At 35.3% G+C, this 15,297-nt stretch overlaps 3 protein-coding genes across 3 annotated transcripts; 1 reads left to right on the forward strand and 2 right to left on the reverse strand.

Annotated features, from left to right (window-relative positions):
- Nucleotides 1-2,803: 2,803 nt before the first annotated feature.
- On the reverse strand, nt 2,804-6,533 carry LOC110927331. The gene is made up of 13 exons (XM_022170997.2): nt 6,387-6,533; nt 5,722-6,273; nt 5,538-5,638; nt 5,348-5,462; nt 5,163-5,240; nt 4,938-5,030; nt 4,579-4,662; nt 4,366-4,464; nt 4,092-4,148; nt 3,719-3,749; nt 3,501-3,547; nt 3,327-3,385; nt 2,804-3,211 (listed from the first exon to the last, which is right to left on the reverse strand). The coding sequence occupies exons 1-13, from the start codon at nt 6,432-6,434 to the stop codon at nt 2,998-3,000; spliced, it is 1,578 nt and encodes a 525-aa protein (XP_022026689.1). The 5' UTR covers nt 6,435-6,533; the 3' UTR covers nt 2,804-2,997.
- A 2,014-nt stretch (nt 6,534-8,547) lies between these two features.
- Nucleotides 8,548-9,272, forward strand: LOC110927329. Its single transcript, XM_022170996.2, has 2 exons — nt 8,548-8,829; nt 8,898-9,272. The coding sequence occupies exons 1-2, from the start codon at nt 8,720-8,722 to the stop codon at nt 9,142-9,144; spliced, it is 357 nt and encodes a 118-aa protein (XP_022026688.1). The 5' UTR covers nt 8,548-8,719; the 3' UTR covers nt 9,145-9,272.
- An 808-nt stretch (nt 9,273-10,080) lies between these two features.
- On the reverse strand, nt 10,081-12,594 carry LOC110927328 (serine/arginine-rich splicing factor 4). Its single transcript, XM_022170995.2, has 5 exons — nt 12,303-12,594; nt 11,375-11,476; nt 10,746-10,887; nt 10,622-10,668; nt 10,081-10,522 (listed from the first exon to the last, which is right to left on the reverse strand). The coding sequence occupies exons 1-5, from the start codon at nt 12,387-12,389 to the stop codon at nt 10,310-10,312; spliced, it is 591 nt and encodes a 196-aa protein (XP_022026687.1). The 5' UTR covers nt 12,390-12,594; the 3' UTR covers nt 10,081-10,309.
- Nucleotides 12,595-15,297: the final 2,703 nt, after the last annotated feature.

A 15,297-nucleotide genomic window follows, 5' to 3' on the forward strand; every position in this document is an offset into this window, starting at 1 on the left:
TACGTCTCGCATTAAAACCCCACATGTGAAATTTCTTGACTCACATTTTTGCTTTTTTTTATATAAAATTAGATTTGCTGTTTAAAAAAAGATTGTGGTTCAGCATGTTGTCCATTTATATGTGATACTCTAAGGCTATAGAATGTGGTCATGGCCCTCATAATCACCATGACTCTCCACGCCAGTGTCATGTCACCCACCTCTAATCCATCACCCAAAACCAATACCCTAAGGGTGTGGTCATGACCCCAAACCATTATCCTCTTATTTATTTTAATTTATTTTTGTCTAAAGGAAAAAGAAATGATTTCTTGAAAAATGGAAAGGAGGAGCATAATTACCATGATTTAATCCATACAAACCATGGTGTAGTCTTCCAATCATATTCCTACTTGGTAAATCATGTCCCAAGTATGACTCCGTACCTTTAACCTAAGAGGTGGATTTAATGGACATCAAATAGCTCTATTGTAATAGGTGGATTTAATGAAAATGAAATGGACAAGACAAAGAATATTGTGTATTGCGTAGGAACAAGAAATAAATCCAAAAACAGATATTTTTTTGTGTGTACAATAACAACATATACTTTTATTTATTTATTGTACTGTGATTTTTCTTTTGTCCTATTGGTTAAACAATATCTCAAATCCGATAGTTATTATATTTGAATTTTGAGTTAATTTTAGGATGGTCCTTTGTTTATCTCAAACTTGGAATTTACAATCGTGTGATGCGGCAGAGAGTCTACATATATATCAAACGATAAAAGCCCTGTAAAATATAAAGTAATAAAACAGTTAAAATAAAATAAAATCTAACAAATGAAGAAAAAATGGTGAAGTTGTACCTATGATGATGGGTGTTGCAACCCGACACGCTAGATATCACCAACCCACAACAGACATCACTTGTGGTTGGGGCCGGCAAGGTTCGCTAACCAATAAGTTGTGTTTTAATATTATTTACCATAGTAGTGGGGGCGACCTGACTTAAAAAAATGGAAATGTATTTTTTTTTTTTTTTTTTTTTTCAAAAAATGGGTAGCGGAGTCGAACCGTTTAAAAAAGATATATCACGTTTTTAGTTTATGTAAAAAGACAAAAGAGGAAAAGTTATAAGAGGTAAATAAAACTATAGGGTTAAAATCGTATATTATTCACAGTGTAAGGGGAATAAATTTAAATGGAAACTATCAGTCCCTGATCTCCGGTTTGAGGTCAACAAGACTCGTCAACGCTCTGATGGGCTTCTCCTGTTAACCTACAAAATAAAACATCATTAGCCTCGTCACGGAGGACTCCAGGAGGGGGATCCGTGACCAAGCTCCGGCGTGAGAATAAGAAACTTTGCCGAAGATATGGAGTTTATTCCGTCGAGTGAGAGTCGTCGGAATATCCTTGGTGTGAACCCTGAATTGAATGTATTAAATGTGATTCGGAGAATGTCCGGAGTAAATGGAGTGTGAGTGTGAGTTAAATGTAAAGAGAATTGAATGCTTGCCTCTTGTGGTCTTATGTCCGGCTTATATAGAGGAAATAACTTATCACCTCGATAAGAGCCTAGGTGCAATCTAACGGTATCCTGATATGCCAGAGGAGACTCAGACATGTGCCATGTTGTCATCATTGTGATGCTATGAGCATTTAATGAAGTCTGCATCTTCCTCGTACTTATTCCGGCGAGGTTTTCTTTCTCCAATTGCAGGCATTAATTGCCTCTGCAGGAGAAATGATGTGCCATATTCCCGCCCTTTCATCTTGTATTCTTTGCGGGAAATAAAAACACTCTTACCGCCTTTATTGATAAAGTTCTTTAAAACCCTGAAGCCGTCTACTATTTATTGGGTGGTCTTGTCAAAAGTTGTAGGCTTCGTATGCATGTATTATAGTCGTATCGAGTTTGGACTAGTATCTTTTCATGAGCAAAATGAGGTAGTTTGAAAATATTTTTCCTTTGAAAACATTAAGCTCTTTAAGCTTTGTTAGTTGTTTGCTAAAATATTTTGAATACATTAAGCGTTTGAAAATGAAATACGAGTTAACCCCGGTCCACTTGATGATGTTTTACTTTAAATCATGATCAACATGCGTTTCATGTGAACTTTTGCAAAAAGAGGGGTTCAATTTGGGGTTAGGGTTTATTTTTTGGTGAAAAAACAGTTTTGCCCCCAATCCCGTATATTATGTCAGGCACATAACAAAATACACTAAGACCATGTGTAATGGGGCGTGATTTTTAAAAATTTTTGAAAAAAAACGCCCTATAACGCCCTCCCCCCCATTACATGGGGCGTTTTCTTAAAAAAAAAAATCAAAAACTTGAAGTTGGCGTTATGAGAAAAACGCTGCATGGGGTTTGACTTGGAGTGCATGTGGCCAATAGGAGTGCGTGTGGCAAATGGGAGTGGGTCCAAGGTGGGGGCATGGCCAATGATAAATACTTTGTTTTTTTTTGTTTTTTTTTTATTATTCTTTTTAATGATTAGAAAGGGCATTATTCCCACTACGCCACTTTTGCTATAATGCCCCAATGCTGACTGGGACGCCACATGTCGGATAATGCCCCATGATGGGGGCATTATAACACATTACCACTACACATGGTCTTACGGTAGTTGGCTTGAGGGACTCATATTGTAGCGAAATGCATATCACGGGGACTAAGGACTGACAAGGCAACAACGTCCTAGCCATACCTTCTGTTCATACCACCATCGGTTTCTTCGATCTTTGGACCAAACCCATCTGGCAGACCACACATAATAATATATTTCCCTTCTTGAATTGGTTTAGAACTTGGGTTTAAAATGTGAAAGGAGAGCCATTACTTTTATAGTATGGGCAAAGGAAAAATGTTTACAAGGGTTCCGGGAGTAGTTGGTATAAGGGAACAAATAATACCCAATTATCAATGGTATATGTAGTAGTATTACACTTGATTACAATCACAACTAACTTTAGAGACCAACCATGATAAAGTTAGATGTGGTTGCTTCTATGCTTCAGAGAGATCCGGTGGGCTCTGATTGACAGAACTTGTTGGTTCTTCGCTATCCGGCTGAGATTCGTGTTTTGCAGCAGCTTGCAACACCCTGTTCTGGACATTTACAGAGGAAGGTGAAGTCGGTAAACCGTTGCGATTAGTTTCCAACTTTCCAGCAGCCCATGAAATTGCCTGCCCTCCCAGCTTAACAGGGGCAAGAAGTTGCCTTCAAGCCAATCAACAACAGTTATTGTTAGTTATCGTATGGTATAAACAGGCATGTCAAATAATCCAACTTCAGATGTTGGAAAATTTTAATTTCCAAAGCTATGTAAACTTACCTCACATCTCTGTTGAAATCTTTAGAGTCCTCGTAAGAAGCTACCCGCTTATATATAGTCTGGTGTTGTTGGTCAAAAGATAATTAGGGAGAATTTCAAAAGCAGATAAGTCAAATCTTCATAATTTTTTTTTTAAAAAAAAAAGCCACATTAAAGGATGATAATTAAAAGTACCTGCCCAACGCCAAAAATAGCAATGAGTTGCAGTGTTGTTTCCCACTCTAGTAAAAAAACGAAGATATACGTAATAAGAACTAATGATGACACTTCAGTAAGTTATTCACCATATGTATTCTGATAAATGACTTCACAGATATTTAAAAGTATTTTTGTTAATTTCCTTTGTGGCAAGGTGTTCTTTCTTGAAAGCAAAATTTGGAAAAGATACAAACCTAACAATGCATAAGCAGCTGCCAGGAAACCCTGTGGATAAAGAATCACACAAATTAGACCAAAAGTGGAATGGTATCATAGAGGTGGCACCGGGGAAAGTTGGTGTGTTGGTTAACGGTTAAATGATAATCTCATTTCTTAATAACGTAATTAAGGAGGTTGTAATCATTTTGGATGACTCTTGACCCATTTGACATAAAAAGTGTTTAGTTTCTAATGATAAATGTTTGAACTTGAAACATGTTTTAACAATCACCACACATGATGGGTTTTCAATCCAACAGTAGAGGTGAAGCATATTTTGTACTCTAAAAGCCAGTTGATCTGTAGAAACATAAACGACATTTATCTTTTTAAAATAGATAGCCTTACCACGCCATACCCAATAACTTGCAGGGGAGTGACATCCTCTAGAATAGCCTCAGCTTCCTGTCACAAGAAGCAAATTTGGATTATTAACAGGTATTATACATGTAAAGCATGATGATACTGAAAATAACATATCTGGTAACTCATAAGAACAGAAAATATCTGTTGAATTACTGATAGTTCAATTAGAGACCTAAAGATTTATCAACTATTTATAAAGGTGAAACATAAGGCTTGCTTATTTAATGGAAGATCTAAACTTCAAAAGAGAACATACCTCATTGAGTATGGTAAGTGTTGTCTCAGGTTTCGGCTCCTTTATACGCAAACCTTCTTGGACCCAAGAGCGGAAGCCACCTTGGAGTAAGTATGGTCTCTGTAATTTCAAAAGGTAGTATCATAAATATTTGAATCACCGAAAAGAAAGCCATGCAAGTAGTCAAGTAGTGTGTGTAAAGCTGCAAAATTGATTGTAGAAACAGATACTTGCCTTAATCCCAAATTTCCTTAGCGCTCTTGCGATTCCCTTAGAGCGTGAACCATCAGCATCCATTACTATTACCTTGGACCCTCCCTATAGTATAGATAGGGCAAATGAGTTATTCTTATGTTATTCAAAATTTATGCTGCAATTATTGGACACCGTCTTTCAATAGGAATGTCAAAAATGAATGGTATAAGAACATTAGTGTTGCGCATATATTCAGCCACAAAAAAGATCATTGTGTATCTAAACTAATACAAAGTCCATGTCAGCATCAAACTAAAAGGTTTGACTTGAAAGGGAGAAAGAAACACAAAGATCGCAAAGCCTTTAATGAAGTAAAAGGGCAATGTTACATTACATACTTGAACAACTTTCAAGTTCCGAATGACAATAGAAACCAAGGCATCATCAAGATCTTTCCCACCCTTGAGTAACTTTTTTACATTGGCATCAACCTGAAATTCCACAATAACGAAATGTCTACCAGAGTTCGGTAAATTGATAATGCATCTCAAAATGTTCCAACAACCCTTTTTTTCTGGTTGTTGTAACATTCATGTTATATGCAAACAACAGAAACTACCAACCTCAGGAAATGACACGCTAGCATATCGAAACCGCGCTTTCCTTCGGAGATCTGGAATTCCATCTCTTTCTCTGAAATCCTTCATATACCCCGATACCATATTTGAGCCAAACTTGTAGACATGATACAACATCTGATAGAAAAACATTCAGAATAGAAAGGCTAGAAAAAATTACAGTCTCTTGCCTCAGGCCGGACATCAATTAGTGCAACATTTTCTTTCCCGTTCAGTAGCTCCAAAGTTAGCTGTGGGGACAAGTCTCCAGCATATCCAGCATAGGTCAATACCCAATAAGAAACCCTGCACAGATATGAATATACGTAAAAGCTTCCTCACCTAATAACGTTGAGAAAGGAAAACGAAAGAACACTATACCATAACGTGGTTGACGTTGCAAGCAAAAGCACAACAGGAACAATCGGGTCGCTTGGATCAATTCCAATACTCGCCTCAAATCCCTCTAAGACAACGTAAATCTGTTTATGACACACACGGGTTCACTACTACTATTACTGTTACTATCACTAGTAGGCAAAGATGGAAAAAACGTTTGTGATACCTGTTGAAAAGCCGTCCCAACCGGCCTAAACACATTCTCTTCTGAAGCATTCAACACATTCTGGACCTCCGGAGGGAGCGTATCTTTAACATACCCATAACCATAGGCCACAAGCGTAACCCCTTGTGCCAAAACCCCCTCAACCGCAATGATGGCGTGTCTCAACCCATCAACAGCTACAACCCCTACCCCTTTAGAGTTATTACCCAACCCTGAGAATGCACTGCTAAATGAGACCTTCAACTTATCAAGAGAAACATCAAGTGCATCATTAACACCCTTTGATGCAAGTTTTAGTGATGTGTTGATTGAGTTAAGTGTGTTGGTGATAGCAGTGTCTGTGTTACATACTAGAGCACTAAGGGTGTCATTAATTCCACCAAAAACATCATCAGCTGGTTTCAGGGAATAAGCATCTGGAATATTCGAAGCAAGAAATGTGTTTTGCAGATTAAAAGGGGTTGGTAAAGTTTGTGTCTTGAATGAAACAACATCATTTTCCATTACGCATTTAACCTTGTGGTGTAGATAAGACCCTCCATACAGACAAACCTGCAAACAAAGTTTCATACTTTTCACTAACTAAACAAACAATTTAACACAAATAAATGGTTTTTTTTTTTTATGAATGAAATTAAATAAGAAAGTATGATGATTGAGAACACCTGGGAAACTGGATACCGGTTAGCAAGTGTAGAGGAAACGGGTAGCATGCTGACCGGAATTGTGAATTTTACTCAGATAATCGGAGCACATGGAGTTTGATTAAATGGGTTTTTGGGAATTATCCGAATAAAATGACGTGTCATAGCAATGAGAGGTAGCCAGTGAGTATCTGGATTATTCAATATCTTGCTTGTTTTTTTTCTATTATTCTAATCAACCAATAAACTAAAAGATAAATTCTAAATAATCGTTTTTTTCTTCTTAAAAGGGACGGCACCCCTGCAATTTTTTTAAATCACCCAACAGGGTGCAAACAAACCGAATATCGTGATCTGCTCAAGAAAAAGCTCGAGTCAAGCAGAGCTTGAATAAGCTTGAGCCTAAATTTAAGCTTGTTTATTTATCGAGCCTTAGCTCGATCCTGACATGTGAGGCTCATCGAGCCTTATCGAGTTTATATATAATTGTTTACGATCCAAGTCTGAACCTAAAAATATTTTTGTTTAGTAAACGAGCTTTACTTATCCAGCTCATGAGCCTAAACAAGTCTATTATTTATATTATTTTTATTTAATATATAATAAACAAGATGAACCCGAGCCAAGCTTGAGCTTGAGAGACTACCATCGAGCCAAGCTCGGGCTCAGCTCGTTTGCACTCCTAGGCACATCTATGTTTTTATTATTCAAGAGTGTCTATATTTAGCCACTTCTATGCTTAATAAACAGTAGCTGGTTACGTCACGTACCATAATTTTGTGAATTTATGATTTTTTTTTCGCTTCTCCTGTTTCACCATTTCCTATTTTATCTCTTAGTTTAGAATTTTAGAAGTTAATTAGTTTCAATCAATCTTTTCAAAATTATTGTTGTGTTATTTAAAGTACTTATTTACATGTAATTTGAATCATATCATGTCTTAAAATATGTTTTATAACGTTTGAATCTTCGTTACCAACTATTTAATACATAAATGTCATTGTGATCGCATGTAGTAGCTCCAAACAATAACTCTTTTGAGATAGTATGATGTTAGGATCATGGTGAACAATCTCAACACCTTAGAAAACTAAGAGCCTCGAGACCGTTTAGGGTAGAATAGATGCCGTGCCAAGTTGATGAACTACCTTGTTGATAGCGTTGGTGTTGTTTGTGGTCACGGTGATTTTGTCCACCTAATGACATAAACCAAAATGTACAAGAACAAGAGGGTGCATGTAGATGAATAGATAAAAAGTGAAATGAAATCATGTGTATGAAGAGACTTTGAAAGGCCCTTGGTGATTGTTTAAGGTCATAAAAGGTGTTTTATATATATGTTGTATGTATCACCACGAAGAAAAAACATTGTGAACATCCAATCGTTACCATTTCGCAAAAGAGAGAACAACCTAAATTTTGATCGATTTGATGGCAACGAGATAACATCTGATGTATATATAGTGGTTCAAGTGGATGTTAATAATCCATTTTTTTCCATTCCTCAATCTGTCTTTACTAAAATCGTATCTCTAAGTTAAGTTGGTAGAGAACATCATTATAACGTCTCATTAATAAAGTAGTAATCACATTTTCCCGTCTTACTAAGCTTGGTAGTGATGTCTCACTAATGTTGGTAGTTTTAACCACTTTATCTTTTCACTAATGTTGGCAGGGCAGTTATTGATATCTTCTTTCTATGTTTATGCGAAATTATTACTTAAAAATAAGTTGAATCACACATAAAATTATTTCTTCTATTGGATCTTTAGATTGCGACTTTATTGGTGAAAGCACTTTAGATGAAAAAATCCATAACTTTTCTTCAGCAAAAGGTAGGTCTGAAGAATGTTTGCTTGCTTGCCTGTGTAAATTAACAATGAAAAACAGCTAGGATTTATTATCAGAGTGCTGAAAACAAATAAAAACCAATCAATAATCAATAAATAAATAATAAATAGGAAAACCTGGTTTGGCTAAATGGGCAAAGTAAAAGCCCAAAACAATATGAGCCCAATTACTTATTTTATAGTTTTCTTCATCACCAAACTACATACTAGTGTAAGGTACCAAATACCAACTACTAAAGCAGGAAGGCGGCACAAAATTCATTTTATTTGTTAGTTGCTGGATGAACTCACTGTTATAAAAAAGAAACCAATTAGTATTCATTCTGTCTGGCATCAAGGAAAAAGTGAATGTCAGCTTCCATTTTTTTTGGATAATAAATAAAGCAATGAGGTCAGGCCACGTGTAATACAATCTTATCCATAATCAACACACGGTCAATTCATTCATTTACAAGTTGGTACCAGCCAGCCAGCCAGCCAACCAACCTTTCTAACCAAGTGATTATGACCCGATCATTAACTCCTGCAGCAGCTGCTGCTGTTGCAACCATCACTCCTCCTCCATCTCATAAGATTCTGGCCACCCACCGGAATGTATCGCTTCTTCTTCGCAGGTGATGTATACCGACCGTGTAACGAATTTTTACATGTCGGCTTGCTGACTGTTTGATTGGTGGTGCAGGGATGTCTTGGTTGGTACAGCGTTTGGGCTGACCATTAATGTCGTCGGTGATAAGAATGCTGAAGCGGCAGCAAGGCGGCCCCCACCGCCTCCCCCAACAGAGAAAGAGAAAAAAGACCCGAATGTAAGCGGTGTACTGGCAAAGGTGTTAGCTAGCAAGAAGAGGAAGGAGGCGATGAAAGAGAGCATTGCCAAGCTGAGAGAAAAAGGGAAGGCCATCAATGAGCCATCACCAGCGCCAGAGTAACCAACTATATGTTACTTTAATGTTGTTGTAACGAATTCATTCACCTTGCTTGACTTCTAGTTCATGATCTATTGTTTTGTAATATGAGCCTCTCTTGTTTTGACACGTTCATTTTGAAAGTAAGACTCAACAGATTAAGTAGCAACAATTATACACTCACCCGTCAACTGTTGTCGCTACAACATTAAATACGTGGGCTACTTTAGAACCCTAGTGTCGCAACAAGGGCTCTCTCCTTTTCTGTCCAATGGCTAAGACAAGGGTGCAATGTGATTTAAGAATCACAAGCTATATAAGGGTGTTTCTGAATATAATGGTGTGTGTACCATTATATTAAATTGTCCATCCATCCTTCCTAGTGTTTGTACATGGCTGATAGTCTCAAGTAGAGGTGTACAAACCAGGTTTTTTTGCCAAATCAGTTCGGTTCATAAACCAAATCAATCTGGTCAACTTTGGTCAAAACAAGTTTCATGTCACTAACCGGTTTGGGTAAAAATCAAAGAACCCTATTCAACTCAGTTTGGGTCATAAACCGGTCCTCATTAAAATAACAAAAAAAAAACTTATTTTTTGGGTCGGGTTGAAACTGGTTTGGGTGACGAGAGGAGGAACCGGTGCACAAATGGGCGGTTGGGTCGGGTTCAAACCTGTTTGGTAATGCAAGTCGGGTTGGGTTACAAACTGGTTTGGATATTGTCCATCTCTAATCTGAAGTAGACTTCGTTTATACTGAAAGGGGTTGAATATAGAAAATTAAGTGGTCAAAATAGAATCATAACATGTAGAGAACCAGTTTCAGTTGCTCAAGAAGGATAGAGCTACAGCAAACTACAGAAGCAAAGCTTCAGTTACTAACGTCATGCGCAGCCGATTGCAGCTATATTTGTTCTCTCATGACAGCAGAGACACCTGGTTTTCATGCAAATGCTGAAATATTAAAAACCCTACGATGACATTAGAAACAAATTAAAGCTCTCTCAAGTGCTATTTGAATTATGAGTCTACAAACCGCAAAAGTAACACACTTGGGATAGGTCACAGTTACAGAATGCTACACCAACAAAACACATAATTGTATCCTCCTGTTTTAAGTAAGAGGTGAGAAACGGATTGTCAGACATTACATCCTTCGAGAATAAGCACAAACACACTGATGATGCTGTCACCCTTTTGCGCTCCCAAAGAACCTGGAAAGGGGCAACGGGCCATCTACCTCTTCATCACCGCTCAAATGCTTGGACTTTGACCTGTGTCTTTTGTCTTTCCTCTTTTTAGACCTTGACCGTGACCTTTTTGACTCTCGAGAATCATCGTCACTACTTGAAGATTCAGACGATGAACTTGAAGAGCTAGACTCCGAAGATTTCCTCGTATGCTATATATGCAACAACAGATAACAACCTATTCAACTGCCTTCACAGGTACAAGTTTGAAAAAGAAAAAAGTAAAATGAGAGAATTCCAAAAAATGTTACCCTTCTCTTCTTGTTGGATCGCTTCTTTAGATCTTTATCCTTCTTCTCTGCACAGGCCGGTAACGCATCAGAAAAAAAAAATGTACAAAAGAAGTTATTTAGGTTGTATTACGCCTACACATACCCTTCCTATGAGAAGATTTACTTTTTGAATGGTTTCTTCCATGGGCGAGCTTGCTGGCCCGTTCTGCATCTAGTTGAGCCCGATATTCTCTCATCATTCTATCTTTGTCAGCTTCTAACTCCCCCTTTTTCATTTCTTCTTCCTAAACATAAGAATTAGATAGTTTGTTTCCATATATAATCGATAACTAAGCAATGCACATATAAAAAACAAGAGAAGAAGAAAATCAAAATTATGGTATTCAGAAACAAAGTTCTGACATAAGTTGGCAGAACCGAAGCAACCGTAAATGCAAACAGGTAGTTTTTTGTAATATATCCTTTAAGATATAACAGAGAGGTAAATAGTAAGCCAAATAGCCAATAGGAGTAATATCCAGGACCATTTAAGAATACAAAATTTGATCATTATAAAAGGTAATGCTGTCATTCAATATTAATATAATACAAAATCAGGGGACACCAATGATAGGGAAAAAAGATTACTGAGGCTAGCATCTCAATAACAAGCGAGCAATATGATGCACTTATCAGGTAAAACTACGCAAAGCTCACAAGTTTAAGAGGTAAAACAAGACATCTTTGATGAATGCATCACATTTGAAAATCTTTCAAGGGGTAATAAGTTACCTTCTGCTTCTTTTTGTACTCTTCCCAGGTAACTGTATGCGAAGTTTTGAGGCTGGCCAAACGAGCTGCATGCCACTCTGGTGAATGAAATGAACCATCCACCTGCGACTCTCTTAATCAAAAAGGGTACAGGAAAAGAAACAGACTAATATGGTACAGTGCAGAATTAGAACAAAAAAAGACGTCCATCATGTGGCACGTTGGTTTTAAAAAGCGAAAAGCGCACCGAGGCGACAAGGTCTAAAACCGAGGCACAAAACACAAAAGCAGCAAGCTTTTCGTACATGAGGCGCAAAGTGATTATATAACCTTTTCTATATATCTCATGGGGTTTTAGCATCACCTACAAATAAGCTTTATATATGTTTTAACTTATAGATGACCTATGTGTAAACCTGTTGTACAACATCCTACTGCACAAGAAAAGAGCATCTCACCTGCGCCTCATGTAAAACACTCACCTTTTGGCTTTTTAAAACCAAGTGTGGTACAGTGAAAATACGGTTGTGAATAGAAAAACAAAATGTACATGATGATGAAACAACATTTTAATACGAAATTAAAGCGAAAAGGAGTCATCATTTTAACAGAGCAAATTGACATCAATGTTTGCAACTCAAAAAATATTTTAACCAGAAAATGAAGTATGAAATGAAAAAAAAAAAAAAAAACCTTGAATAGGCTAGGGTTTGAGCATATAAATAAATGGGTAAATCCATGGGGAAGGGAATCATGATATTAGAAGCAGAAATCAGACTGTATTAGTAAATCAGCTGCTATAAACAATTAATTAGCCCTACCTAATAGAGAAACCTAAAGGCCAGCACACAGAGGCAGTGATAATAGATGATAAAAACCTAATAAGTAATAATAATGTTTCGTATTTGGTTTAAAGAAATGATATGGAATGGAATGGAAGGGTACAAACCATGCCGTCTTCGACATCGTCGGGGCCGCCTGAGGTGGAGCCCACCCTTGATCTCTGCATCGCCTTGTACGCTTGATTCTTCCCCATCACCAATAATAGCAACAAGGTGAAGAAGATGGGTGGGGTGGGGTGGGGGGTTTAAAAACAAGTAAACCCGATTGATTTAACAACAAGGAGGAGGAGGACAAGGAGATTTAGATTTGCTGCTGCAAGCAAGCCATACCATTCAAATTCAAGGTGGTTTTGACGGATAATAAGTTCACGACGGAAAACAAACAAACAAACAAACGCCCAAATTATTTAATATCAAATTTCTGATATTTCTCTACTATACCTATCGCTTCATCAGTTAATAGTAAAACCCGTTTCTAAACACGGGTGGTTTTTTAAAAACTATATATTTATCACATTTTAATAGAAAGTATAGATAGATGTATAGATATTATAATTTTTAGTTTAGTTTTTTTTTTTTGATTAATTAATATTAAATTAGTCATGAGTTATTCTTACAAATCTTGCATGTTGATGCATTTGAACTCTGATTTACAACTAAACAAATAATTAGCCTAAACAAATAATCAAAAGTAGTCGATACATTTCATAATAAAAAGCGAGAACTACTATTTTACATTGCCGAATGTTCATATCTGTTGGAAATGTATTTATTAAACTTCAATACATAAGTTGTAAAACATCAAACGAATATACTAACAAACTTATAAGTTAAACCACAAGATTTGTTGATGTAGTTTTTAATAGGTGTTTGGAAATAATAAGATCAAATTTTCGTGTTGCGGTGAAGGCCTAAAAATTTAACGTGAAGAATGTTGATAATATATGTAATTTTATAACAAAACGAAACAAAAGCGTCATTAACTATTTAAATGAGTCAAAAACATATATAAAAACACTGAATCATGCACGCACGCGCGTTGGAGCATGTTGACTCGTAAATTTAGACCTAAACATGAGACATTATCGTAGAAAAAATAACAACATCAAGATTTGTTCAAGCGAGTTTGAATTACAATAACAATAATAAGTTAAACCAAACACCTATTAAAAAACTACTTATTGACTTATTGGCTCATAAGCTAACCCAAACACTTTTTTAGAAACTCTTTTTCAAAAAGTCATAAGTTAACAAGTCCTTTTTGATAAAAAAAAGTTCTTTTCAACTTAAATAAGCTTTACCCAAACACCCCCTAAGATGTTGTGATTTCATGTGGTTGTTGTTTTTCGTCTTCCAGTGCCATTTGTGAATACGCACCTAGGGATTCGTTGATTGTTTTTGTGGAGAATATTCTTTGTTGATTAGGTTTTCTATGATCAGAAAATCTAATTCTAACAAAAAACTCCAATTAATGCCACATGTCATTTTCTTATTTAAAATTCCAACTAATGCCACATGGCATTTTCTTCTTTAAATCATTAATAATATTATCTAATTAATATCTAATTCTAATTAATGATTATTAATAATATTATGCTATTAATATTAATTAAAATTCATGATTAATGATTAAAATAATACTTAAAGATTTTATTAAAAGAATACTTCAACTTTTTTTAATGACAATTATCTATAATTTTAAAACCTATGATTTTAATACTTTTTAATTGAATAATTATGCTTAAGTTTTTTTTTTTTTTTCATATGATCTATAATTTTCATATGTCACATATTAGTTATGGTTTCCGATTTATTCTTGTATTTCACAATAATTTATGCTTAAGGTGAATATTATAAACTACTCAGGTCAATCACATATTTGTAATAGAATTTTTATTTATTTTTTAATAGGAAATGTTTGTATCTTATTTATCATTCTTTTCAGGTTGAACGGGTTCATTTCAAATACGACTCTAATTGATCGTTTCCACTATCATATGTAAAAATGTAATTTCAGTCCTATGATGTATTTAAATATGTATATATATACAATCCGTGTAATACGCGGGTCTATAAACTTCTAATTCTAATAAAAAACTCCAACTAATGCCATATGGCATTTTCTTATTTAAAATTCCAACTAATGCCACATCGCATTTTCTTCTTTAAATCATTAATAATATTATCTAATTAATATCTAATTCTAATTAATGATTATTAATAATATTATGCTATTAATATTAATTAAAATTCATGATTAATGATTAAAATAATAGTTAAAGATTTTATTAAAAGAATACTTCAACTTTTTTTAATGGCAATTATCTATAATTTTAAAACCTATGATTTTAATACTTTTTAATTGAATAATTATGCTTAAGTTTTTTTTTTCATATGATCTATAATTTTCATATGCCACATATTAATTATGGTTTCCGATTTATTCTTGTATTTCACAATAATTTATGCTTAAGGTGAATATTATAAACTACTCAGGTCAATCACATATTTGTAATAGGATTTTTATTTATTTTTTAATAGGAAATGTTTGAATCTTATTTATCATTCTTTTCAGGTTGAACGGGTTCATTTCAAATACGACTCTAATTGATCGTTTCCACTATCATATGTAAAAATGTAATTTCAGTCCTATGATGTATTTAAATATGTATATATATACAATCCGTGTAATACGCGGGTCTATAAACTAGTGTTTAATGAGATTCTCAATTTGAACATATTTTTCTTCAACATTAAGGGGTTGTTTGTTTAGCTCTTAATGGGGCTCTTAATGGTTCAAACATCTTATTGGTTTAGTGCTTAATGGTTCAATCTGTTTGTTTCACAAGCAGATGTCTTAATAGTTCAGACATTTGCCTCTGAATGGTTAAGCATTGTATTGAGTCTGAATGGTTAAGACCTCTAATCTGAGTTGATCAGACATTTGCCTCTGAACGGTTAAGCATTATACTAGCTCTTAATGGTTCAGACCTCTTAGTGGTTCAACACTTAATGGTTCAGATCTCTTACTGGTTCAGCACTTAACCATTCAGAAGTTGTTAAACAACCCCTAACTAAAGTTTAACCCAATTAATTTTTGCT

The sequence above is a fragment of the Helianthus annuus genome, chromosome 2 (assembly GCF_002127325.2).
Source record: "Helianthus annuus cultivar XRQ/B chromosome 2, HanXRQr2.0-SUNRISE, whole genome shotgun sequence".
Classification (NCBI taxonomy): Eukaryota; Viridiplantae; Streptophyta; class Magnoliopsida; order Asterales; family Asteraceae; genus Helianthus; species Helianthus annuus.

Bases quoted from the DNA above. Each gene is read 5' to 3' on its own strand.
- LOC110927331 (XM_022170997.2), bottom strand. From the start codon at position 6,434: ATGCTACCCGTTTCCTCTACACTTGCTAACCGGTATCCAGTTTCCCAG. The intron at 3,750-4,091 runs GTAAGGCTATCT...CTTTATCCACAG, and splicing joins AAGTTATTGGGTATGGCGTG to GGTTTCCTGGCAGCTGCTTA. The intron at 3,548-3,718 runs GTTTGTATCTTT...TTTTTTTACTAG, and splicing joins AGCTGCTTATGCATTGTTAG to AGTGGGAAACAACACTGCAA.
- LOC110927329 (XM_022170996.2), top strand. From the start codon at position 8,720: ATGACCCGATCATTAACTCCTGCAGCAGCTGCTGCTGTTGCAACCATC. The intron at 8,830-8,897 runs GTGATGTATACC...TTGGTGGTGCAG, and splicing joins GTATCGCTTCTTCTTCGCAG to GGATGTCTTGGTTGGTACAG.
- LOC110927328 (XM_022170995.2), bottom strand. From the start codon at position 12,389: ATGGGGAAGAATCAAGCGTACAAGGCGATGCAGAGATCAAGGGTGGGC. The intron at 11,477-12,302 runs GTTTGTACCCTT...AGAGAGTCGCAG, and splicing joins ACGATGTCGAAGACGGCATG to GTGGATGGTTCATTTCATTC. The intron at 10,669-10,745 runs GTATGTGTAGGC...CGGCCTGTGCAG, and splicing joins TAAATCTTCTCATAGGAAGG to AGAAGAAGGATAAAGATCTA.